The sequence below is a fragment of the Myotis nattereri genome (genome assembly GCF_964212035.1).
Source record: "Myotis nattereri genome assembly, chromosome: 11".
Taxonomy (NCBI): domain Eukaryota; kingdom Metazoa; phylum Chordata; class Mammalia; order Chiroptera; family Vespertilionidae; genus Myotis; species Myotis nattereri.
This window is the reverse complement of record NC_138086.1, coordinates 43,947,106-43,972,469: the sequence shown is the minus strand read 5'-3', so window position 1 is coordinate 43,972,469 and position 25,364 is coordinate 43,947,106. Positions and strand designations below refer to the sequence as shown.

At 40.5% G+C, this 25,364-nt stretch overlaps 1 protein-coding gene and 1 pseudogene across 3 annotated transcripts in view; one reads left to right on the top strand and one right to left on the bottom strand.

Moving 5' to 3' along the window:
- CDK14 (cyclin dependent kinase 14) overlaps nt 1-25,364 on the bottom strand; it is a 526,114-nt gene that overhangs the window by 340,837 nt on the left and 159,913 nt on the right. For both annotated transcript variants that reach the window (XM_081102330.1, XM_081102331.1), the window contains one exon: nt 7,286-7,365. In XM_081102330.1, coding sequence (XP_080958456.1) covers nt 7,286-7,365 — 80 coding nt within the window. The remainder of the gene's footprint in view (nt 1-7,285; nt 7,366-25,364) is intronic.
- LOC308527447 (cytochrome c oxidase subunit 6C-like) lies at nt 19,536-19,886 on the top strand (annotated as a pseudogene). The gene has a single exon. The product of its transcript is annotated as a cytochrome c oxidase subunit 6C-like (transcript).

Sequence of the window (25,364 nt, the reverse complement as noted above, 5' to 3'; positions counted from 1 at the left end):
ATCAACCTTCCTCATGATGTTGAAAGATTAAATGAGATCATGAACTTGAAAGTGCCAAGTAAGGTTCCCAGTATGGGTTCAACTGACTTATTATATAAATTGCACTACCATATAAACAACTGCCACATGAATATCAGACTTCAAACTTAACATGTTAACATTGCACTCACTATTTTTACCTTCTTATACCTACCTCCACCTTGTAGTCCTTTTCCTAGTATTGGATCCACTATCTATCTAATTACTCTAGCCAGAATCCTGGAAATCATTCTGCATACCTCCATCTCTATCAAACTCCATGCCCAGGAAAACACCAAGCCCTACCAGGTGTCCCCCTAAGTTCCTCCCTCTATTTATCCATCTCTCCCTACTGCCAAGACCTTTTATAGACCCTCATCATTTTTTTTTTGCCTTAAATACCTCAATACATCTTAGTCCCTGTATACTAGCCACATGGCCTGAACTGAAAATAAGAAGATTCAATAAGATTCTGTATGTTGAATGGTGAGAATCCCCCACTGACTGCATCGCTTACCATGATATGGGCAGCAAATTTAAATCCTCTACACAGGCGGTTTAAATAATTCCTTCTGTAGAAATTTAAGACTCTTCCCAAGAAAAGACCTCTACATACTGACATCTGAGGGGCTGTGAAGAGAAAAAAACTATCTAACTCATCCCCATCACCCTACAATGAAGCTCACCAAACAAGAACATTCCCTACCCAAGAACCTAGAGTTTCCAATCATCATATTAGTGTCTCACTCTTCAATGAGCTGTCAATCAAGATATCCAGGCAGCTGAGGGATGCTTTCAATAAGAAAGAGAACAAAACAGACAAGAAGCAAAAAAAAAGAAACAGAAAGCATACAGAAGAAAATGAAAAGAAGCTGTATCACTTATCCTCAAAAAGGTAAGAGACAATAACTCTTCTTGATCTTCTTTTGAGAGTTTTCCTTGCAATGGCCATCCAAATCTTCTCCTGAATTTTTAATTCTTCTTAATGACACCTTTATTTCCAAGAAACCTTCATTATTCCATGATTATGTCTAGTTTATGGCCTCATCTTTATGTTTAATGACTGCCATATCCTAACAATCCTATAAGGTTATTAGTATTTATATTCTTCTTTTACAAATGAGGAAATCGAGATACAGAAAGTTTAACAGACTTTATTACAAGATGATAAACAACCCACAATACTGCCATTGATAAAATACAAACACAGGAACAGATGGCTGCCCTCCACTCCTTCCTCAGCACTGTAGTCTGTTCTGTTATGGAAGGAGCTTATGCTCCAGGAGTCCCCCTCTGCCCCCCTCCATGCCCCCCCCCCCCCCGCTTCCCATCTGTGCCCACCTTCTCAATTCGGCTTCCTCGAGTCTGAAAGAGAGAGTCCAGATCAGGGAAAAAGGAGGGAATGAAAGAGCTGACTTCCCTGGCAGATTTCCTCTCTCGCCAGGAAGGTGTCCAGACATTGGAAATTCAAAAATCATCTTGTCAAGAAAAATATATTACAACAAATATTTAGTTTCTATTTGATCTTAAGAGCTATGTAATTGTTAGACTGCATAAATGGATTTTTAAGACAGACTCTTGAGAACAGCATAGGATCCCAATCAAAATTTATATTTTGTCTTGGAATAAATGTGCTTGAAGTCCTAACAATCAAGATACAGAACTGTGGAAGTAGACTGTTCTCATTTCATATCTACTTAGCAGCTTTGGGGATCTCTATTTTACCAGTTCTCTCCGCTTTCAACCTAACTACCAATGCCTCAGTCATACTCACTACCCTGCCTGACATTCTTTCTCCATGCAAGCTACAGCTCATGAGTCCTTCAATCATCCAGGGAAGTAATACTTAAAAAAAATTCAAAACAACAAAAGAACCTATGTAGAAAGAAAGAAAAAATTGGCTTGAAGAAAGTTAATGCATCCATTTGTCTAATATATGCACCCTTAGTAAAAAGAAAGCACTGAAAAGTTTGATCAAAGCCATTATTCAGTCCACTTTTCTCCTAAGCTTTGCAAAATGCATGCATTTCCCAGTGTCCACTATTACCTACAAATCTCTCTGCGAAATACAAGAATAAACACACTGGTAGTTGGGTGAAATTGATGTCTCCCCAAAACCCATGCCCACTCAGAAGCTCAGAATATAACCTTATTTGCAAATAGTCTCTTTGCAGATATAATTAGCTAAGTTGAACATGTACAGTAATAAGGTAGGCCATAAGTCCAGCAACTACAGTTTCTAAAAGAACAGAAAAAAACACAAGGAAGAAGGCCACCTGTGATGACAGAGAGAGATTGTAATGATTCTAAAATACTAGTAAGCCAAGGAACATAAAGGATTGCTGGGAGCCACCAGAAGCCAGGAAGAGACTAGAAAGGATTCTCCCCTAGGTTCCTTCAGAGGGAGCATGTCCTGCTGATGCTTTGATTTGGGACTTCCAGTCTCCAGATCTGTGAGAGAATAAATTTCTGTTCTTTTAAGCCACCAAGTTTGTGGTAATTTATACGACAGCCCTGGGAAGGTAAGAGAATACCCCAAACTTGAAATGCAAAATATGAAACTCAGATTGTTTAATTACCAGTTGAATTACAACTCAAATATCAAACCTAACATTCAAGCTTCATAAGCAATTATGTCAGACAGCTACAGGAAAAATAATTGTGTGGTTTAAAAAAGCAACAACAAAAATAAAGAGGCTATGATGTAAGATATATGTGATGACAAAAATCAAATAGCAGTCAACCAACATTTTTAAGGCTCAATTAAAATCAGCCTTACTTTCTATTTCATACCATTACCAACTTTATAAAAATACTATCAATAGCATAGATAATTTATATACCAAACTCACTGTGCTATTAAAATATTTAATTATGAAATTAAATTATAATTACACAATTAAATAACGATTAAAGGATCAATTATTCATTTTACTAGCAGTTTAATTGTTTCCACATAAAAAGATGTCTTTCTTAATCTCCTCTTGAATTTCTGTCTACCTCTGCCTTCCTGGGTAAGTTAGTTTTTATTAGAAATCTAAAATGTTTCACCGAACTTCTAATAAAATAAACGAGGGGGGAGGGGGGCACGTGAAATCAACTGAGGAATAAACCAAAGACTCAGATTCTGGAAAAGGGTGGAAAGAGGGAGAGAGAGGAAAGCTGGGTAAAGCATACAGGACTATTGGAACAGGCATTAAAAAGAATATATTCAAATAATGAGTTCCATACTCTTCAGCTTACCACTACGGGGTTCTTTTTCTTCTCCATGCCTAGACTGTGTCTTAGCTACACTGATGAGACTGTTTCCTTTACTCTTTTTGACCCTGGCTTGCCCTACATAGATGGCGCCCCACGATATTTATTGAATAATATACCCGCACTTTCATAAACCAGCTTTTTCCCTACATTCACTACCCCCCCCCAATCTATCTTTTTGGCTTATCTTAATTTAATGGCAATAATGTAACCCTCTGTATGAAACAAATATGCAGTACAAACTCAAATTTTCTTCTTAAAAATCTCCCTATCATAGCTTAATGTTAAGTGTGGGCTCTGGAGTGTGACTGGCCGGATTCAACTTTCAGCTCCACACATACTAGCTGTGGCCTTGGCTGAATGACTTAGCCCATCTGTGGCCTACTTTCTGGACCTTACACTAGAAATAATGAAACTGCACACCTTAAGCCTTTAGTGAGAATTAAGTGAGACTAGGCCCTGGCTGTGTATGTACAGTGTGTAAGCACACACTAAATATTGTTGATTGATATTGTTACTATTCATAATTTTAAATGGTTCTCTATTAGGATATCTAGATTTCTCATGCAGCATAAATCTTACCTAAGAAAACCATTAGATATTCAAGAATCCACGTAGGGAGCAAATTGGTTCACCCACTTACATTCCTTGTTTGAGGAAATCTTAGCCCCCAAATATGTTTGGACATCTAGAATATAATATCACAGAGTAAGAACATACACATTTTTAACCAGCCAGTGTGGCTTAGTGGATTGAGCATCAACCCATGCACCAAGAGGTCACTGGTTCAATTCCCAGTCAGGGCACATGCTTGGGTTGCAGGTTGGATCCCCAGTAGGGGGCGTGCAGGAGTCAGCAAATAGACGTTTCTCTCTGATCGATGTTTCTCTCTCTCTCTCTCTCTCTCTCCGTCTCCTTTCTTCTTTCTCTTTAAAAAAGTCAATAAAACTTTTTTTAAATATACATTTTTAAGTTGTTTTAAAGCTGGCAAATCCTAAGAAATTCCACCTACTCCCTTTCAAGCCTATCTCGTGATTCTTTATGAGTACCATTAAAAACCATGACCATATCAAATAAAGACTTTAAATCAAAAGAGAAAAGCTGGCCCTCACCACTGCTCTTTAATTCTCTAAGCTGCCATCAAAGATAGAATGAGTTTCAAAGCACCTGCACCTGAATGAAGCCATTAAGCACTTTAGCTCTATGAGATAAAATTCAAAGTCCTCCTTTGGACATAAATCTGGGTAAGATTAAGTTTGCTTACAAGTACTTACACTTTAGGTGAAAATTATGTGTTAAAATCTAAATACCCAGGTAAGCTTATAAGTGGCAAGAAGCCACTTGAAAACTACGCTACTGTGCACAGTGCTAGCCTCTGAAATCTTCCTGCTGTTGACATTTTGTGAATAAGGAAATTGACCAAAACAGCAGAAAAGAGGCAAACTAAAATTAAAGAGTTGCATGGAAATTGCACAGGCCATGCTACTCCCTCATCAGTGTAAAAATGAACACATTGCAAGCATCTCCCACTTTCATCCTAAATATTTCAAGCTCTACCACTAGCCACACAGAGGAGTTAATGTGCACAGATTTCAAGAAGTAGTAATAGTGAAGGATTATGAGCATTGTTGATAGCTTTTGTTTTCACACATAAATAACAGAAAAACTAAGACTATGAAAGGTAGGAATGAGAAGGCAAAAGAGAAACAAATAAGCAAGACTGACCCAGAATTTAATTCTTCTCCTTGTTATAGGGTCATTTATATCCACAAAAATCACTCAGAAGTCAGTTTTTATTAGGAAAACCTCTAAGTATTTTATTCAAAAGAAAATGCAATGTCATTTTGTGATCAGTTCCTCCAGGCTTCAACAATCCCTGCTTCATTCTCTGATCTCCAGAGCAGTCAAACTCTGAGTTTAACGACTCCTTGGGAAATGAAATCCACAATGTAGAGGTAGCCCCTGGATAACAGCCGCTTCACACAGTAAAGCCTTAAAAGCAGTTCTCCAGGCAGTCACAAACTATTTCTCCCTCTGGCATCATATTTTTTACTCAAACTCAAAACCATTAATATGTTCCTCTCAAATCATCTATAACCAATAATTCACCTAGCTCTGACAATTCTTTCTCTACCTATCATTTTTTGTCACTGCTTTCCAGTGAACCTGGGTCCTCATAATTTCAAATCTGCACTACTTTGAATGACTGATTTATCAGCCTCCAGGTTCCATCTTACCTAAACTATATCACATCTTAATATCAGATTTATCTTTCTCATACATTCAGCTCAAAAGTCTTCCGAGGCTCTCCAACCCATGAAACAAGGTCGCAGCTACAGAGCCAGCCCTGCATTCTACAACAGAACTGAATCCTAGGGGCAGTTCCTAACTTTATCTCAAGACTTACCATGTGCCCAAGGAAGGGCCTTGCCTCACATCCAGGCAGTAAAAACAGATAGCTCATCAACAGCTTCCATGGACCCTACCTGCTTCTTCCTTGAACGTCCCATTGATGGGCCCAACTATCACAATTGGATCCGGTAATGTCCCTTAACAGGCACCAACAGCAAGGTTAGGTTGGTTAACTCCAGAGAGCAGGCTGCCTCTCAGTTTCATTTTCCTCCTACTTCTCTCTTGGCCTGGCATCTCTTTCTCACTCTCCACTACTTAACTTTCAGGGTCTACCATAAGCAAATTCAATAGCACTCTTAACCTTGTCTCTCCAGAGCTCAATTGGAACTCACTGCTCCATGTCAGCCAGTAGTTTTCAATCTCATCAGACCCAATGCCCTCTTTATATAACAACTACTACAGTGAAATGAAATCCATAGATAATAGGGTCTGTGTGCACACATAATTTCAAATATTTTTAAAAGAATTTCAAATATATACCTATACATAAATGAAATGATAGTTATACCTCACTGTAGATCAGCTGAAAAGCTGTGTTTCCTTCAGTACAAAAATAAACTGAAGTTTTATGTGAAAATGATTTGTACTTGCAAAAATGTCATCGAGGTAAAGCTATTAATACTAAAAGTTCTGAAACTGAACTTAAAAGTTCCCCCTAATAAAAGATATTTTATAATTTTGGTGTAGAAATACTATGCAGGAAGTAATACAGCAAAAGAGCAATTGTATTTAATAAAAATTTAAAAACTTATATGTAATAAGTAACTACACTGAAAAGGAATTTTTAGAAAAGTGTCAGAATAGAAGAAAATACAACATAAATGATGTTCATATGCAAAGGGTATCTATAAGTCAGTAAGAAAAAGCAATAGAAAATGTAGTAAGGGATAGAACAAAGAAATCAAGAAAGAATACAAATTAGTAATAAGATAGTATGATCCACCCTTTTTAAAAAATATTTATTTTAATCCTCACTGGAGGACATGTTTAGAGAGAGGAAGGGAGAGAGAGAAGGAGAGGGGGAGAGAGAGAAAGAGGAGAGAGAGAGAGAGAGAGAGAGAGAGAGAGAGAGAGAGAGAGAATATGAATACAGAAACATCCATCAATCAGTTGCCTCCCGTACATGGCCCTGACTGGGGATCAAACCCACAAGCTGATCGGGAGTTGAACCCACAACCTTTTGGTACACAGGAGATGCTCCAACCAATGGAGCTACCCGGCCAGGGCTAATCCCTCATTTTTAAAGACTTTCCTTAAAAGTCATGACTATAGAGCAATGCTAGGTTAATATGTACCTTAGGAGCTCTGCAAACAAAGTCAGAAATATGAAATTCCTCAATCAGTTAGTGATCATCTCATCTTCAATACACAGCAGTTTGTCTCCCACACCTTAGTATGCAGCAGGGTGGTCTCATTTCACTTAACATGACTTGATACGATTGTAACAGGTACTACCTTTAAATTTCAGTTTACACATTCCAATAAGAGAGATAACCATATAATTTAAAATCTCAGCATATTCAGAGGTGCATAATATTTAAACAGTTACAGATATCATGCAAACACAAAAGCAAAGATAACAAGAGAAAATACCTACCTTCCCTGATAGCTGTAAAAGGTGTACCTTCTTCTTCTTGCAGCCTGATCACCTTTAGGGCTACCAACTTCCCATTTACCCTGAAAAAAAAATGAAAGAAAGAAAAAATGAGAAGCAAATCCATAAAAATCTGCTCCTGTTATGGTTCTAATTTTCTTCCTTGCAATTTATATTTCTGCACTGAAAATGTCAGTGACTCAATTATGCCGCCACAACATGATTAATTCCGGTAAGGCTGGGAATTCTATATCATCATCATAAATATTCACACTTTACTCCATTTTAAATATTCGCACTTGCATAGTCCAAAATTTAACGGAAGTTTTCTGATTCACTCTATGTTCCTTCCAGAAACTACTGCTTAATAAAATCACCATGCTTCATCAATTACTCTCAGATTAAATAAAAATCAAGTAGTCAAAATAGCTTTCTTTGTTTCTCCAGTAGCTCCTTTGTTTCTTTTGCTGAACTGTCTTAATCTTCAGTCCTAAATTGAGGTCACTCAATTCCCAAGGACAATTCCCTTTTTCTTCTTCCCTTCCTTCCCTTCCTTTCCCTTCCTCTCTCTCTCTTTGTCTCTCTCTCTCTCTCTCTCTCTCTCTCTCTCTCCCTCCCCCTTCTCTCTGCTTTTCTCCCGCCCTGTCAACATCAACCATTTCTCCCTTTCCTCAATTTTTTTCTTACTATAGAATCCTAGTTATATTTGGTCTGTTTGTATTTTATAATACAGTGTATCATAAAAATAAAAATTATGAATTTTACTATTACAAGATTACACAAGACCAATCTAAAGCAGATGGTTCTTCCAGAGGCATTCTAAATGTGTATCAGCTCTAATTAAAAGTAAGAATGCACTACGCAGATAACTTTTATCCAGTCAATTCTGTTAACAAAGACATGTCTACCTATATTAGTCTTCTAGTTGAATGTTCTACTTTCTACCTTTACTGGGCCTAGCAGCATATTTTATTAATTAAAATAGGTAAAACATGTGCACATTAAAAATTTTGTAAGAGACAAGAAAGCATTTGATGAAAAGGAAATCTCTCTGCCACACCCTCCCTCGGCCACGCAGCTCCCATTCTCTGAGGTTATCACTTATCATTACACACACACACGGCAAAAGTAGGCTTACAGTTGCTCTATGGAAAATAATGTAATAGTAAATAATAATACAAGAATAAACTCTGGACGGAGAAACCAAGATGGTGGCATAGGTAAACACCAGAGTTTGCTGCCTCGCACAACCACTTCAAAAATACAACTAAAAGACAGAACGAACATCACCCAGAACCACAGGAAGGCTGGCTGAGTGGAAATTCTACAACTAGAAGGAAAGAGAAAAGCATACCGAGACTCAGAGAAGGTGCGGTGTGGAAGTAAAATACTAAGGTACAGAGGCGCACGCGGAGCGGGCTGGCGGCTGAGGGCGCCGTTGTCTTTTTCAATCGGGAGGGAGTCTCAGGCTCTGAGCTCCAGTTCCGGGCAAGTCTCTGGGGACCTAGACTCATATGGGAGAAGCGGGACTGTCTGGCATCAGTCGGAACTCGAGGCAGCTTTCTCTCGGAGGTACCTGCAGCGATTGCTGGGACACTGAGAAGTCGGCCCTCTGAAGGCAGGACTGAGAGCAGCCATACCTGCTCGCTCCACCCACCCTGTTGATCCCCTGGGACCCGCCCCGCCCAAGCCTTGCACAGAGGCGTTTGCTGGATAGCCTCAGGCAGAGGCTAGATTAGCACCTCCCTAAAGCTCCAGGACAGAAGAGCTACCACTGCAGACACAGCTGATTCTCCCAGCCAATTGGCCTGGAGGTCAATCCCTCCCAGTGTTACTTACAACAATCAAACCTTAACTACAACAAGACTGTGCACAAAGACCACAAGGGGGAGCACCAAGAGGGTCCTCCTCAGGTAATTGGGGAGGCTGAACCACTGGGCCCTAGAGGACACTTAGCACAGAAAACCACTTTATCAACACAAGGAAGCATAAAAAATGCAGAGACAAAGAAATGAGACACAAATGACAGAAATGGAGGAAAGCAAACTGCTGGATATAGAGTTCAAAACCACACTTTTAAGGTTTTTCAAGAACTGTCTAGAAGCCGCCAATAAATTTAGTAAGACCCTTGAAAAGACTGGTGAGACCGCCAATATATGTAATGAGATCCTCAAGAAATCTAGTGAGACCCTCGATGTTGTGATAAAGAACCAACTAGAAATTAAGCATACACTGACTGAAATAAAGAATATTATACAGACTCCCAACAGCAGACCAGAGGATCGCAAGAATGAAGTCAAAGATTTGAAATACGAAGAAGCAAAAAACACCCAACCAGAAAAGCAAAATGAAAAAAGAATCCAAAAATACGAAGATAGAGTAAGGAACCGCTGGGACAGCTTCAAGCATACCAACATCCGAATTATAGGGGTGCCAGAAGAAGAGAGAAAGCAAGATATTGAAAACCTATTTGAAGAAATAATGACAGAAAACTTCCCCTACCTGGTGAAAGAAATAGACTTACAAGTACAGGAAGCACAGAGAACCCCAAACAAAAGGAATCCAAAGAGGACCACACCAAGACACATCATCATTAAAATGCCAGGAGCAAAAGACAAAGAGAGAATCTTAAAAGCAGCAAGAGAAAGAAAGTCAGTTACCTACAAGGGAGTACCCATACGACTCTCAGCTGATTTCTCAACAGTAACCATGCAGGCCAGAAGGGAGTGGCAAGAAATATTCAAAGTGATGAATGCCAATAACCTACAACCAAGATTACTTTATCCAGTAAAGCTATCATTCAGAATTGAAGGTCAGATAAAGAGCTTCACAGATAAAGAAAAGCTAAAGGAGTTCATCACCACCAAACCAGTATTATATGAAATGCTGAAAGGTATCCTTTAAGAAGAGGAAGAAGAAGAAAAAGGTAAAGATACAAATTATGAACAACAAATACACATCTATCAACAAGTGAATCTAAAAATCAAGTGAATAGCCGAAACCGGTTTGGCTCAGTGGATAGAGCGTCGGCTTGCGGACTGAAAGGTCCCAGGTTCGATTCCGGTCAAGGGCATGTACCTGGGTTGCGGGCATATCCCCAGTGGGAGATGTGCAGGAGGCAGCTGATCGATGTTTCTCTCTCATCAATGTTTCTAACTCTCTATCTCTCTCTCTCCCTTCCTCTCTGTTAAAAATCAATAAAATATATAAAAAAAAATAAAAATAAATAAAAATAAAGTGAATAAATAATCTGATGAACAGAATTAACTGGTGATTATAATAGAATCAGGGGCATAGAAAGGGTATGGACTGACTATTCTTGGGGGCGAAAGGGGTGTGGGGGATTCGGGAAGGGACTGGACAAAAATCACGCACCTATGAATGAGGACAGTGGGTGGGGAGTGAGGGTGGATGGGGGGGTGAGAACTGGGTGGAGGGGAGTTATGGGGGGGAAAAGAGGAACAAATGTAATAATCTGAACAATAAAGATTTAATAATAATTTTTAAAAAAGAATAAACTCTGGCCCTGACCAGTGTGGTTTAATTGGTTAGAGCATCACCCCATGCACCAAAAGGTTGCTGGTTGGATTTCCGGTCAGGGCACATACCTGAGTGGCAGGTTCAATCCCTGGTTGGGGCACATATGAGAGGCAACCGATTGATGTTTCTCTCATACATCAATGTTTCTCTCTCTCACTCTAAAATCAGTAAAAATAGCCCTACCCAGTTTGGCTCAGTGGACAGAGCGTTGGCCTGCAGACTGAAGTCCCAGGTTCGATTCCAGTCAGGACATGTACCTTGGTTGCGGGCACATCCCCAGTGGAGGGTGTGCAGGAGGCAGCTGATCGATGTTTCTTTCTCATCGATGTTTCTAACTCTCTATCTCGCTCCCTTCCTCTCTGTAAAAAAAGCAATAAAAAATATATATCAAAATAATAATAAATAAAATCAGTAAAAATATCCTCTGGTGAGGATTTAAAAAAAGATATTATAAACTCTGTTTCAGGTACTCACAACCATAAATCTACTTTTGTCGGCCCTATATACACACACATTAAACCACACACATATACACATAGAATACATATACATATACAAATGGTAGTATGCATACGGTATAGTTTTTATCAGTTAATAAATTCATGAAAAACTATATCTTGCTTTTTAAAGACCACAGGGTGTTCCTTTGCATGACTGGTACATACTTAATTCAATCCCTGTTGATAGGCATTTGGCATGTTCCCAACTTTTTGCTACTAAAACAATGATGCAATAAATATTCCTAGACATGTAATTTCATCTATTTAAAAATAGGTCTGTAAGATAAATTCCTAAAAATGAAATTGCAAGATCAAAATGTATGTGCATTTCTAAATTCTAATTCTTATGGACGTTGGGAAATTATCCTGCATGGAGTCTATATCAATTTGCATTTCCTACAGCAAATGATGAGAGCTTCTGTTTCCCTCCCCTTCCCCTATCCTATGTTATCAACCCTTAAATTTGTCAATCTTATAGATGAAAAATGGTTTTTCATTGCCATTTAAATTGCAACCAAAGATCTTTCAAGGTTATGGAACTAGCAAAGGAAAATTGAGTCTGAAATAAAGAATTTGAATGTCTCTTTTTAAAGAACTGGATCCATTAGATAGGTTTTTGCTCAAAAAGCTGCCACAGACTCGAAACTCAAAAGGCCAAGGCATTTATCACAGCCAAACCATTCCTACTGGCATTCCTCATGAAACTCACTGTGGGAATACATTATGGGTTACAGTAATCAAATAAGGAGATCTGATTATAAGGTTCCATGATGTGCCATCTACATGGTGTTTATTTCTCCTTGTGTTTCAGCTGGGAGGTCAGATCTGCTGCTTTTCTGCCCTGCATATCTCCTCTCTGAGTACATTACTTAAGCATTCTCCCCCTAATTGTGCTCCAGGTACCCAGGTGCAGGCAGAACATTAATATGCACATGCGGTTTAACTGGAGACTATACCCTGTGCTCTTCCCTTTGTCCGTTAGGACTAAGGGAGACCTTTGGCGGGGCCTCAGGGTGGGATGCAGTCAGTGCTGACAGCTGCACAGATTTTTCTCAGCCCAGTTGAGCTCATCACTAGCTCCCTGAGGAGGCAGTGACTGATTCCAGGAACTGCTTGGAATTTTCCCCTCATTTGCTGATATTTTCCCCTCACCCATAAAACACACACACAACCTTCTTCCCACAAAGCTTTCCCATATCCCTTGAGATTGTTAACTTATATGTACCATGAACTGAATCCTGGGATACAGGGAATTCATGTTTTTGAAGGTTATATAATTAACCACACTCTCAGATCATGAAGCTATGATTGTCTTGTAATTCACTGAAAAGAGATTAAACCTTATATTGAGCCAAAATTCACTCTTTAAACACAGCTAAAAATGGAACCTTTAATCTCATAGACTAATGTGTATTATTTCTGAAGTGAAAAAAATTTTTGAACATATTTTCTATGATTATTGCATAAAAGAACAAGATCTAGCCCTGACTGCTGTGGGTCAGTTGGTTGGAGCATGGTTCTGTACACTGAAAGTTTTTGTGTTTGATTCCTGGTCAGGGCACATACCGAGGTTGTTGTGGCTTCCATCCCCAGTCAGGCACGTCCAGAAGGCAGTCAATCAATATCGATGTATGTCTATCTCTCTCTTCCTCTCCCTCTCCCTCTCCCTCCACTCCCTCCCTTCTTCTCTCTCTAAAATCAATAAGCATATTTTTGGGTGAGGATTTTAAAAAAAAGAAGAACAACAAAATCCAGGTTAATGGGATTCTGATTCTGAAGCATAATTCTCCATGAATTAAACCTCCAAGTATTAATTTATTATAGTTATGATCATCACAATAGTTAGAGACATTGAAATTTTGTGTTACAACATATGAAATTAAGATCTGTACTAGATTATTAGCTCCAGGTTAAAGGGAACTTCTTCTGTTTTGTTCACTGTCATGTGCCCAGTGCCTAAAACTTTCTGGAATAGAATAGACTTTCAAAATATTGTATTGAATAAATACTAATAATGTTAATATACTGATATTTATTTCCTTATACCTGCAAATTAACTCAAAAATAAAGTGTAAAAATCATTGCTCAACATCACTAATCATCAGGGAAATACGAATCAAAATGACATGATATCATCTCACACATGTTAGAATGCCCGTCATCAAGAAGGCCAGAGACAATGGGTGCCAGAGAGAATGTGGTGAAAAAGGAACCTTTATACATTATAGAGGGAATATATATTTGTCCAACCACTATGGAAAACAATATGGTGGTTCCTCAAAATATTAAAAATAGATATACCATATGATCCAGTAATTTTCACTTCTGGGCATGTACCCAAAGGAAATGAAAAGATTTCAACGAGATAAATGCACTTTCATGTTTAGCATAGCATCATTCACAATAGCCAAGATATAGAAACAACCCAAATGCACATCAACGAATGAATGGATAAAAAATAAGTGGTAAATATACAAAATAGAATATTATTCAGGCATGAGGAAGAAAGATATCCTCCATTTACAAAAACATGGATGGACCTTGAACATATTATTCTAAGTGAGATAAGTCCAACAGAAAAACACAAGTACTATAGAATATCACTTATATGTGAAATCTAAAAAAGTTAAACCCATAATAAAAGAGAACGTAAAATGGTGGTAAATAGGGGTTTGGGAGGAGGGTGATGGATAAGTGTGATGGTTTTTAAGAGGGCAAATTTGTAATAAGTAACAAACAAGCCATATAAATCTATTGCGCAGTATAATGAATATAGACAACAACATTGTACTATAATTATCTATACTAATAAAGAGCTAATATGCTAATGAGCAGGACACTGTAATGGGTAATGACCAGGTTATTAGCATATTAGCTGGGGCGTTGGGGGCGGAAGCGGGGAGGCTCCTGGAGGAGGCAGGACCATCCCCTGCCAGAGAGGGCAGGGGTGAGAGCAAATAGCGCCTCCCTCACCAGTCCTTCACTACCCACCACTCACACTCTGAGTGCCCCGTGGCCCACCTGCCAGGGGAAGGAGCACAGCACAGCAGGCAGGAGGCTTCCACATTCTCCTCCAGTGCCATGACAGGACAGAGCCGCCTCATTGCTCTGGAGACAGGGCAAAAGCGGGGAGGTGCCCAGAGAAGGTAGGACGAACCCCAGGCAACCAGAGGGACTGAGGTCGGGGCTTGAAGCGGCCAGAGAAGGCTAGAGGGTTTGGGGGCTGGGCCAGGCGCACTGGAGCTCTGCGTGGACAGGTTCGGGTGTCAAGGCAGAGCTGCAGGTGGGTGGGCAGCCCCGCACAATATCGCGCGCTAGGCTCCTAGTATAATGTATAATGTGACAAATATCACTACATCAGCAATCATATTGCAATAGATAAATGTACCAAAGCAGCAGGCTGTATACCATAAACTTATGCAATGTTACAGGTCAGATTTATCTAAACAGAAAAAGTATTGCTTTAAAAATTTTCAGAAAGCTCACATTTTTATAAAGTTTTCACATCTTTCATGTTTCTTTTTTCAAATTAAAGATGCAGTCTCTTTGTTTTTGATGCATGCAGATATGGAAGTTTTTCATTTCCTTAAAGTTTTATAAATTATAGAATGCTTTGTTACTTAACTTTTTTGCACTGAACAGACATGTTTCAAAACTCCCACTATCCTTTAATAAGACGAGCCCAGATCACTGTATCTTCCTCTTCTCCAACTGCTTGATTGGTTTCCCACTAAGAATCATATTGATTATCAAATTGCTCTTTAACCTAAGAATCACTATGACTTGCTCTTTTCTTAATTAGTTTTTCTCTACATGTCTAGACTCTCACCAACTACTACTGAATCACTCAGTTCTAAAACCTAGTAACATTGTTAAGTCACTGGCTCCACTTCTGGAAAAGGTACCTTTGGAAAAAAAAAAAAATATGAATTTTCTAATGTTCAATCTTTGTTGCATATATTTCTTTAAACTTTAGCATGGACTGAAATTCCAAGTTACTACTTTAACAACATACCAGTTTTTAAAAGAAGAAGGTTGTATGAAAAATAGACTAAACATTGTGTCTAATAATTACCTGTCGGTTTAAGCTATTTTATTAAAGATTAAAAACATAGGCTTCAACACTGACTTAAGTTCTTCAGAATAATTACAAAATTCAAATTGAATCAATAAATTAGAGCTGTTTACAGGAAAACATGGAAGATTCCTCTTTAACAAGTCTTATTAATTAAATCAAAAGCTAATGAACAGAAGGCAATCAAGGCTTGATTGGCAAGGGAGGCATAAATCAGTAAATAACGTGGTTAAAAATAAACGCTTTAAATTGTGTTACTATCACCACAGAACATTCTATTACAGAAAACAGGTTTGTGTCTACTTGTTCTAAGCTCTATAGGAAGCCATTTAATTTCAGAGATTTTCTTTCTTTTTCCAACAGATGCCATTCCCAGCTTGGTCTCACTTTGATGCTCACTTCAGGCCCAAGGATGAATGACTCACTGCTCGAGTCTGCCTGTCAACCTGGACAAGCTGACAAGTGCAGCAATGGGGAGAGCCTGGGGAATGCCCGCACACTCGCGGAGCTAGCCACACAGAGATGGGACACTGGGTGCCCCAGCAGAGCCATGCTCTAGAGCAGTGGTCAGCAAACTGCGGCCCCTTGAGTGTGGCTCTTCCACAAAATACCACGTGCGGGTGCGCACGTACAGTGTGATTGAAACTTCGTGGCCACACTCAAGGGGCCAAAGAGCCGCATGTGGCTCGCGAGCCGCAGTTTGCCGACGACTGCTCTAGTGGATCCAGCTCTCAGAATGGTTCTAATCACAAATGCACATCTCTGCCAACTTCAGAACTCTACCCGCAGCCCTATGCACCCTAAGTTTGTAAATAATACAATTCTCTTGTGAGAGGGAAGCTTTGACGACCAACAGCCTATTCATTTTTGCATGCATTTCTTCATTTGTTCATTCAACATTTCATGACACCTGTAAAGGAAAACTCTTCAGTTAGCTCAGGGTAAATTTCCCAGGTTCAAAAGATGATGCACAAAGAGAATGTCACTACAGGCGAGCAATTCTCAAAGGAAAGCCTGAAGGTTTTCTATTTTATTAGTTACCTGAAATTAATAGGATAACAGTATAATAAAACAAAATTACAAATATTATCCAGGTCATCTCTGAAAATAGTGCCCATGTGCTAACACTGAGAAGGAATTATGTCTGGAGGATATAAAGGAAATTAAGTCAATATACCTAAAAGAAATTTAATATACTCTGGGAAATTTAATATATTCTCCCTCACTCTTCCATTATGATTTTGTCTCAAGAGAAACTGCCAAGGGAAATAATACTAAGTTCAGGAAGATACAATGCTTTTGTTTCCTTACTGTATTAGTTTAGAAGCAAGAGAAGAAAAAGTAGATATTATTAGGGGAGTGATAATGGCAAGATGGGGTATATCAAGGACAATATTTTGAGCCAAATTTATAATTTTTTTGCAAAGTCATTATAATATTTTAAAGGTTTTACTATTAGCACTTCTTTTATTAATGCCTTCTTAAGACAAGTTAAAATGCTAATAATACTGTATTATATACATACTTCAAAAATGAAAAACTTAACTAAGTATTCATAGCCTTGCTATCCCCATAAAATTCCATTTTTATTCACATGTAAATGAAAATCATTTCGGTGCTATTTAACCTTTGCTATTCTGAAATATCCTAAAAGAGCTATTATATTTTATTGTCAGAAAATAAATTAGAATTTCAAGGTAAGTTGTAAGTACACCTCATCCGAATTATTACCAAAATACTATAAAGAGAAGTGGAAGGGGGCTAGTGCTATTTCTGTCAAATATAACACCCAAAGATTAATAAGAAAATAGTGTAATGACTATTTATTAGGATGTGCCCAACAGTACAAAAAGTCTGAAGATTTAATCCAATGAGAAAAGGGTATATGCTCAGACAACAACTATTACATATACAGTAGAAGAAATAATGACTGCTAAAGCATAATTCATCACTACCAATGTTTTACAAACTCATGACACTTTGAAACATAAAATTAGAGTGACATACAATGTTCATGGGAGAAAACAGAATTATATATATTTCAACCATTTTAAAACAGCCAACTTTGCACCTTTGCAAAAATAAAATCTGTCAACGAAGAATTTGAGAGTCCTATTACCTTGCAAGTAAAGAAACCTCAGGCTTCTGAGCAGACAAAAGATCCTTCCAGGCTTGATTTTCTATCTTAATCTTCTCACTACCTAGAAAACAGTAGCCCCCAGAAGACTCTGATGAAACTCAAATTCCCCCAGAACACCCCCAAATGATTTCGTTCTTTATTTCATTGAGCCAAAAGTTGATTCCTTTAATTTCCATTCTCTGATTCAAGTTCTGACTCCACAAAGACTAAACTAAATATTCTTCTACAAAACAGACCTTCACTTAATTGTTAATATCACGCCCCTCATTCAAAAAATATTCATCGAGAGATGATGATTCTGTTGGGATGAACAACACAGACATGGTTGGTCCCTGCACTTACATCTCACCAGGGAGACAGACATAATGCAAACTACAAAGAGGCTTAAATGTGTCAAAGGGGGGCGGGAGACAGGAGGCTCCCACTCATCGATGGGACAGTGTCATGAAAATAATACCTGTGATAGAAAGGTATCAAAAAGATCAACCAAAGGACTTGTATGCATGCATATAAGCCTAACCAATGGACACAGACACCAGGGGGGTGAAGGCATGAGTGGGGGGCGTGGAGGGGGTCATGGGGAGATAAGGACACATATGTAATACCTTAATCAATAAAGAAGAAAATAAGAGAGGAGAACCAAGATGGCGGCATAGGTAAACACCTATACTTGCTGCCTCTCACAATTACATCAAAATTACAACTAAAAAGCAGAACAACTAGCACCCAGAACCTCGGGAAGGCTGGCTGAGTGGAAGTTCCACAACTAGAGAGGTGAAGAAAGCGCATTGAGACTGGTAAGAAGTGCAGAGGCACAGAAAGTACTGGCACCTGGATGTGCTGCTCTTTTAATCGGGAGGGAGATACAAGATCCCGCTTGCTCTGAACTCCAGTTTCAGGTGAGACTGGGGGACCCAGACACATACGGGAAGAAACTGGACTGTCTGGTATCGGGACAAGAATGCTAGGGCAGCTTTCTTTCAGAGGTGCTCGCAGCGATCCTTGTTCCTTCATTGAGCACAGCACACGGAGACATGGGGACCTCTCCAGTACAGGGCTGATTGGCAGCCATTGCTGTTTGCTCTACCCTGGTGATTCCCAGAGACCCCAGCCTACCCAATTTACAACTCCACCCAAGCTGTGTGCATCGGCTTTTGCATATGAATGGCCAGTCCTTTTTCCGGCCTAAAACCTGTCAAACTGCAGCTGGGTTAGAGAGCCCCAGAGCTTCCAAAAGAAGGCTCAAGGCCTGGCGGCAGCAGCCTGCTTTGCTTCACAGCTGGGCCTCATCTGGGCACTTCCAAACCCCATCCAAAGAAGAGGAATCTGCAGATGGCTCTGTAGCTCCTGTTCGGTGGCCCCAGACAGTGGCTGACCTTGCACCTCCTTGGAGATCCAAGAGCCAGTGTACCCAGTGGTCAGAGTGAGACCATACCGGATTACAACTCTTCACATCCATAAGAGACACACTGAAGGGGCAGACTCAGTGAGCATCAAAACCCCACTGAAGCGAGTCCTGCCCCATAAGGGTGTCTCCTGCGCAACAGATCTTCCAGTGTAGACACAGCTGGTCATCACAGCCAATTGGCCTGAAGGTCAATTCCTCCCAGTGATACCAACAGCAATCAAGGATTAACTACAACAAGACTGTGCAAACAGCCCACAAAGGGGTGCACTAAGAGCATCCACCTCGGGTGACTGGGGAGGCTGAGCCACTGGGCCCTATAGGACACCTACCACACAAGGCCACTCTATCAACTCAAGGAGACTCAGCAGCTACCCAGTACATAGAAACAAACACAGGGAAGCAGCCAAAATGCAGAGACAAAAAAACAAGTCACAAATGAAAGAAATGGATGAAAGCAAAATACTGAATAAAGAGTTCAAAACCATGGTTATAAGGTTACTCAAGAATCTTCTAGAAACCTCAAGAAATTTAGGTCACCCAGTTCTCCCTCTGGAAGGACGGACGTTGGTGTGGGGGAGACTATAGCTGCCATGTCTGCCGGTACTTTGCCAAAACCTCAGATGCGCGCGGCCTTCTGTCCAAGCGTCTGAGATTTCATATTGTTGGAGCCGTAATTGTATCCCTGGGGGTTGCAGCTTCCTATAAGTTTGGTATAGCTGAACCAAGAAAGAAGGCATATGCAGATTTCTATAGAAATTATGATTCCATGAAAGATTTTGAGGAGATGAGGAAGGCTGGTATCTTTCAGAGTACAAAGTGATCTTGGAATGTAAAGAATTTCTTTGGGTTGAATTCCAAGGAAGTTTGTCACTGACCTGTGTTCCTGAACTATGAAACATGAATATTTGACCTAAGGAATAGTTTATCTTGATAAATAAACAATGAAAAAAAAAAAAAGAAATTTAGTGAGACCCTCAAGGATATGAAAAAGGACCAATCAGAAAGTAAACATACACTGACTGAAATAAAGAATAATATACAGAAATTCAACAGCAGACTAGAGAATCCCAAGAATCAAGTCAAAGATTTGAAATACAAAGAAACAAAAACACCCAGCCAGGAAAGCAAAAAGAAAAAAGAATCCAAAAATACGAAGATAGTGTAAAGAGCCTCTGGGACAAGTGTACCAACATCCGAATTATGGGGGTGCCAGAAGAAGAGAGAGAGCAAGATATTGAAAACCTATTTGAAGAAATAATGACAGAAAACTTCCCCTACCTGGTGAAAGAAATAGACTTACAAGTCCAGGAAATGTAGAGAACCCCAAACAAGAGGAATCCAAAGAGGACCACACCAAGACACATCATCATTAAAATGCCAAGGGCAAAAGACAAAGAGAGAATCTTAAAAGCAGCAAGAGAAAAACAGTTACCTACAAGGGAGTACTCATAGGACTGTCACCTGATTTCTCAACAGAAACTATGCAGGCCAGAAGGGAGTGGCAAGAAATATACAAAGTGATGAATAGCAAGAACCTACAACCAAGATTACTTTATCCAGCAAAGCTATCATTCAGAATTGAAGGTCAGATAAAGAGCTTTACAGACAAGAAAAAACTAAAGGAGTTCATCACCACCAAACCAGTATTATATGAAATGCTGAAGGGTATTCTCCAAGAAGAGGAAGAAGAAGAAAAAGGTAAAGATAAAAAATTATGAACAACAAAGTGACAATAAATACATATCTATCAACAAGTGAATCTAAAAATCAAATGAATAAAAAACCTGATGAACAGAACAGATTGGTGAATGTAATAGAATCAGGGGCATGGAAAGGGAGCAAACTGACAATTCTCGGGGGGGGGGGGGGTTGCGGGAAGAGATTGGACAAAGAGCTTACACCTATGGACGAGGTCAGTGGTGGGGGGGGCGGGGAGCCTGGAGTGGGATATGAACTGGGTGGAGGGGAGCTATGATGGGAAAAAGGAGGAACATATGTAATAATCTGAACAATAAAGATTTTTTTGAAAATAAGAAAAAAAAAATAAAAATAAGGAAATACTATAACTAAAAAAAATGTTTAAGTCCAGAAGTTTATAATGAGACTTAAGAAAACTCACCAGTTATATTTAGAGGGTGCTATGGAATCATCTCATTAGTTTAAAAACTGTTAAATATAGAGAATATATCAAGCATTTACCTTTCACATATTTTCATATACACTATATCCCCATATAACCAGGTGGCTGATATGTGAAAGTTTCTCTTTCTAGATTCACTAGAGGCCCAGCACACAAAATTCATGCACAGGTAGAGTTCCTAGGCCTGGCCTACAATCAGGGCTGATTTTCCCCAGCTGCCAGCAGCCAGCCCCAGTTCCCGGTTCCCCATCGGTCAATCAGAGCCTGCTGGATGCGGGGAGGATAGAGAAGTTGGCCAGCTCCTGTGTTGAGCATCTGCCCCTGGTGGTCAGTGCATGTCATAGCCAACCGGTCAGTATGCTGTTCATCAATTTGCATATTATGCTTTTATATATATACTAGAGGCCTGGTGCACAAAAATTTGTGCACTCGGGAGGAAGGGAGGGGGTCCCTCAGCCCAGCCTGTGCCCTCTCGCATTCTGGGACCCCTCAGGAGATAATGACCTGCTGGATTAGGCCTGCTCCCGGGTGGCAGAGGGCAGGCCCAATCCCTAGGTGCAGCACCTGGTTGGGCTCAGAGCAGGGCTGATTGGGGAGCTGGGGCGCCGCCCCTGTCATGCACAGAGCAGGGCAGATCAGGAGGTTGCGATGCCACCGTCAGTCATGCTCAGGGTAGGGCTGATTGGGGGGTTGGGGCACCGTCCCCTGTCACACTCAAGGCAGGGTCGATGGGCTGGTTGCGGCGCCACCCCCTGTCACGCACAGAACAGGGCCAATCGGGGTTGGGGCGCTGCCCCCTGTCACTCACAGAGTAGGGCCGATAGGGGAGTTGGGGCACCGCCCCGTCACACACAGAGCAGGGCGAATCAGGGGGTTGGGGCGCCGCACCCTGTCACACCAGGGCAGAGCTGATGGGGAGGTTATGGCTCTACCCTGTCACACACAGAGCAGGGCCGATCAGGGGCTTGGGGCACCACAGCCTGTCACACACAGAGCCGCAGGGCAATCAGGGGGTTGGGGAGCTCCCCCCTATCAGGCACAGAGCAGGGCTGATCAGGGGGTTGGGGCGCCTTCCCCTGTCACGAACAGAGCAGGGCCGATAGGGAGGTTGTGGCCCCGCCCCCTGTCACTCACAGAGCCGCAGGGCGATCAGGGGGTTTGGGCGCTGCCCCCGTCATGCTGATCCTGGTGCTGGGAGGCATATTACCCTTTTACTATATAGAGGCCTGGCGCACGGGTGGGGGCCGGCTGGTTTGCCCTGAAGGGTGTCCTGGATCAGGGTGGGGGTCCCCACTGGGGTGTCTGGCCAGCCTGGGTGAGGGGATGATGGCTGTTTGCAGCTGGTCACACACCCTTCAGGGTGGGGGTCCCCACTGGGGTGCCTGGCCAGTCTGGGTGAGGGGCTGAGGGCTGTTTTCAGGCTGGCGGGTGACTGAAGCTCCCAACCGCTCCTTTTTTGCTTTCTTTTTTTTTTTTATTCTGGGCCAGCTTTAGCTCTGAGGCTCCAGCTCTTAGGCCTCCGCTGCTGAAAGCAGGTTTCTGGCCTTTGTTTACCTTCTGTATTTGAAACAATGTTGCGATCCTGCTGGCTGAAGCCCGGCAACTAAAGCAGGTTTCTGGGGGTTTGTTTAGCTTCTATATTTGTAACATAGTTGCTTGGAGTTGCAGCTCAGAGGCCAGCAGTGGCAGGCGGGGAACATTGGAGTCCTCCGTCACTGAAGCAAGCAAGCCTCATGTTCAGTTTAAGCTGTCTGGCTGCTGCCCGCCATCTTAGCTGGCAGTTAATTTGCATATCGCCCTGATTAGCCAATGGGAAGGGTAGCAGTCGTACGCTAATTACCATGTTTCTCTTTTATTAGATAGGATATAAATTGTGTGTAACAATGAAGAAATGATAGAACTTAAATAACAGCAAGGGAGGTGGTGGTGATAGTGGTTTTTATTGATTTCAGAAGGAGGAAGGGAGACAACAAGAGAGATAGAAACATCAGTGATGAGAGAGAATCATTGATCAGCTGCTTCTTGCACACTCCCTACTGGGGATTAAGCCAGAAACCCGGGCATGTGCTTTGATGGGGAATTGAACCATAACCTCCTGGTTCATAGGTCCCAGACTTAGAGCCTCCCATTCTGAGTAAAGCAATTAGTCACATGCATACAGCCCTTGAGGAAATTACTCGCCATGAAGAAATAAGAAAGGATTGAACAACTAAAATGCATGAATAACAGAGGTAAGATTATTTTTAAAAGTAAGGCAAAGTTATCTAAGACAAAGAATGTTAACATCAAGAGTAGGCACAAAGCATGGGAAAGATGCCAGGACTCCACAGATGGAAGGGTAGCTGGGTACACATACTCCTGGCAGTACTAGAGAAGGGCCAAGTATATTTGATGAGAGGGGAGGGTTCCATCAAAAAAGGAAATAAAATACACTCTATAATGAGGAGTTTTCACAGCTTGATCTTTCACATGGTGAGATTTGAAACGTACTGTGTTAGTTAGTTCTAGAATTTTTCATCCAAAACATACAATAGTTTACTAGTACTAGTATATCCCTAAATATGCAAGCACTCATTGGCACTGAAAACTAAGAATGCAGAGATGGTGTAAAGATAAAAGAAAAAAATAATTTGGGGTGCCCTGGCTGGGTGGCTCAGTTGGTTGGAGCATCATCCCATACACGAAACGGATGCAGGTTTGATTCCCAATCAGGGCACATCCCTAGGTTGCAGGTTTGATCCTGGTGGGGCACATACAGGGGGCAACTGGTATTTCTCTCTCACATGATGTTTCTTTCTCTCTCTCTCTCTCTCTCTCTATCTCTCTATCTCTCTCTCTCAACAAATAAAATAAATCAATAAAAAGATATCCTCAGTGAGAATAAAAAAAATGAAGTTGGGGTTATTTTTGGTTTTGTTTTTCTCTAATCCCTCATTCAAGCACACTTGTCGGGAGAAACATATTACTGAGTTCATTGAAACGGCTGCCTTCTACATTTCTAGAGAAATCAAATTTTCTCCTTCTGAGGTCAAGTTGCCACTTCAGGTAGATTTTGATCTCCAGTAGCTTTTTCCCATAGAAAAGTCTCCACAAAAGCAGAAAAGGAATGGGTGTACTTCTGGATGATACTATTACTTTCCCCCTCTCTTAGATTACTTATACCAGATGGGCCCCAGCTTATAATGGTGTGACTTAACAATTTTTGATTTTATGATAGTGCAAAAGTGATACGCATTCAGTAGAAATCATACTTCAAATTCTGAATTTTGATCTTTTCCCAGGCTAGCAATATGTACTACAATACTCTTTAGTGATGCTGTGGTAGTGAGATGATTTTGCCAACTATAGGCTAATGTAAGTGTTGTGATCACTTTAAAGTAGGCTAGCTAAGCTATGATGTTTCATAGATTATGTGTATTAAATGTATTTTCAACCTAAAATATTATATACTTATGATGAATTTACTGGGATGTAATCCCTTCATAAATTGAGACGCATCTATATTTTCTGCCAAATTTTTACATACTATACCTCATCCTGTATCTAAACACAAAAATCAAATCCACTCGTTCATAATATTCTTTCAAAAAAGCCTAATTACAGCATCACAATCAGAGTGAGTCAACACATGAGCTGGGATTAAAGAAAAGGCAATCAAGTCTGATGGTCAACCATAACATTTCAAGCTTCCCAGTTCCCATTTCTCTAACAGGTTCATGAATGTTCCCTCTTCGCTAGTACAAGCAAACATGTTCAGCATCATAAGAGAGAAGTTAAGTGTCTACTTTCAGGAAAAAAGTATCTTCAAGAAGTTAAGTGAGATGTACCGGGAAGCACATCCCTGATGCACCATGAGGCTCTGAGCAGTCCCCAAATACTCATTGCCAAGTACTGGGAATCACAGAGACCTTGCATTTTTCCATGCAAACATAGTCATACAAAGTTAAATGAAGTTTGGAACAGCAGGACAAAACAATTAAAGCCGCCCTGGAGAGCCATTAAGTCAGGGGTATTCAGAGTTCAGATTATCCTCAACCCAATTCCAATAAAGATACGCATGCATGCACACACACGCACATGTCAAGTTTGTATTATAATCAGAATAGAAAGCTAGTATTTTCTTTTTGGGGTTTGGCTACAAAGGCCCATGGAGAACCAACAAATAAAACTATTATAAATACACAGTAACTTGGTTTAAGGACTAGGAGACATATCAAGTCAAAAGTATTATGAGTAGCCCTAACCGGTTTGGCTCAGTGGATAGAGCATGGGTCTGCGG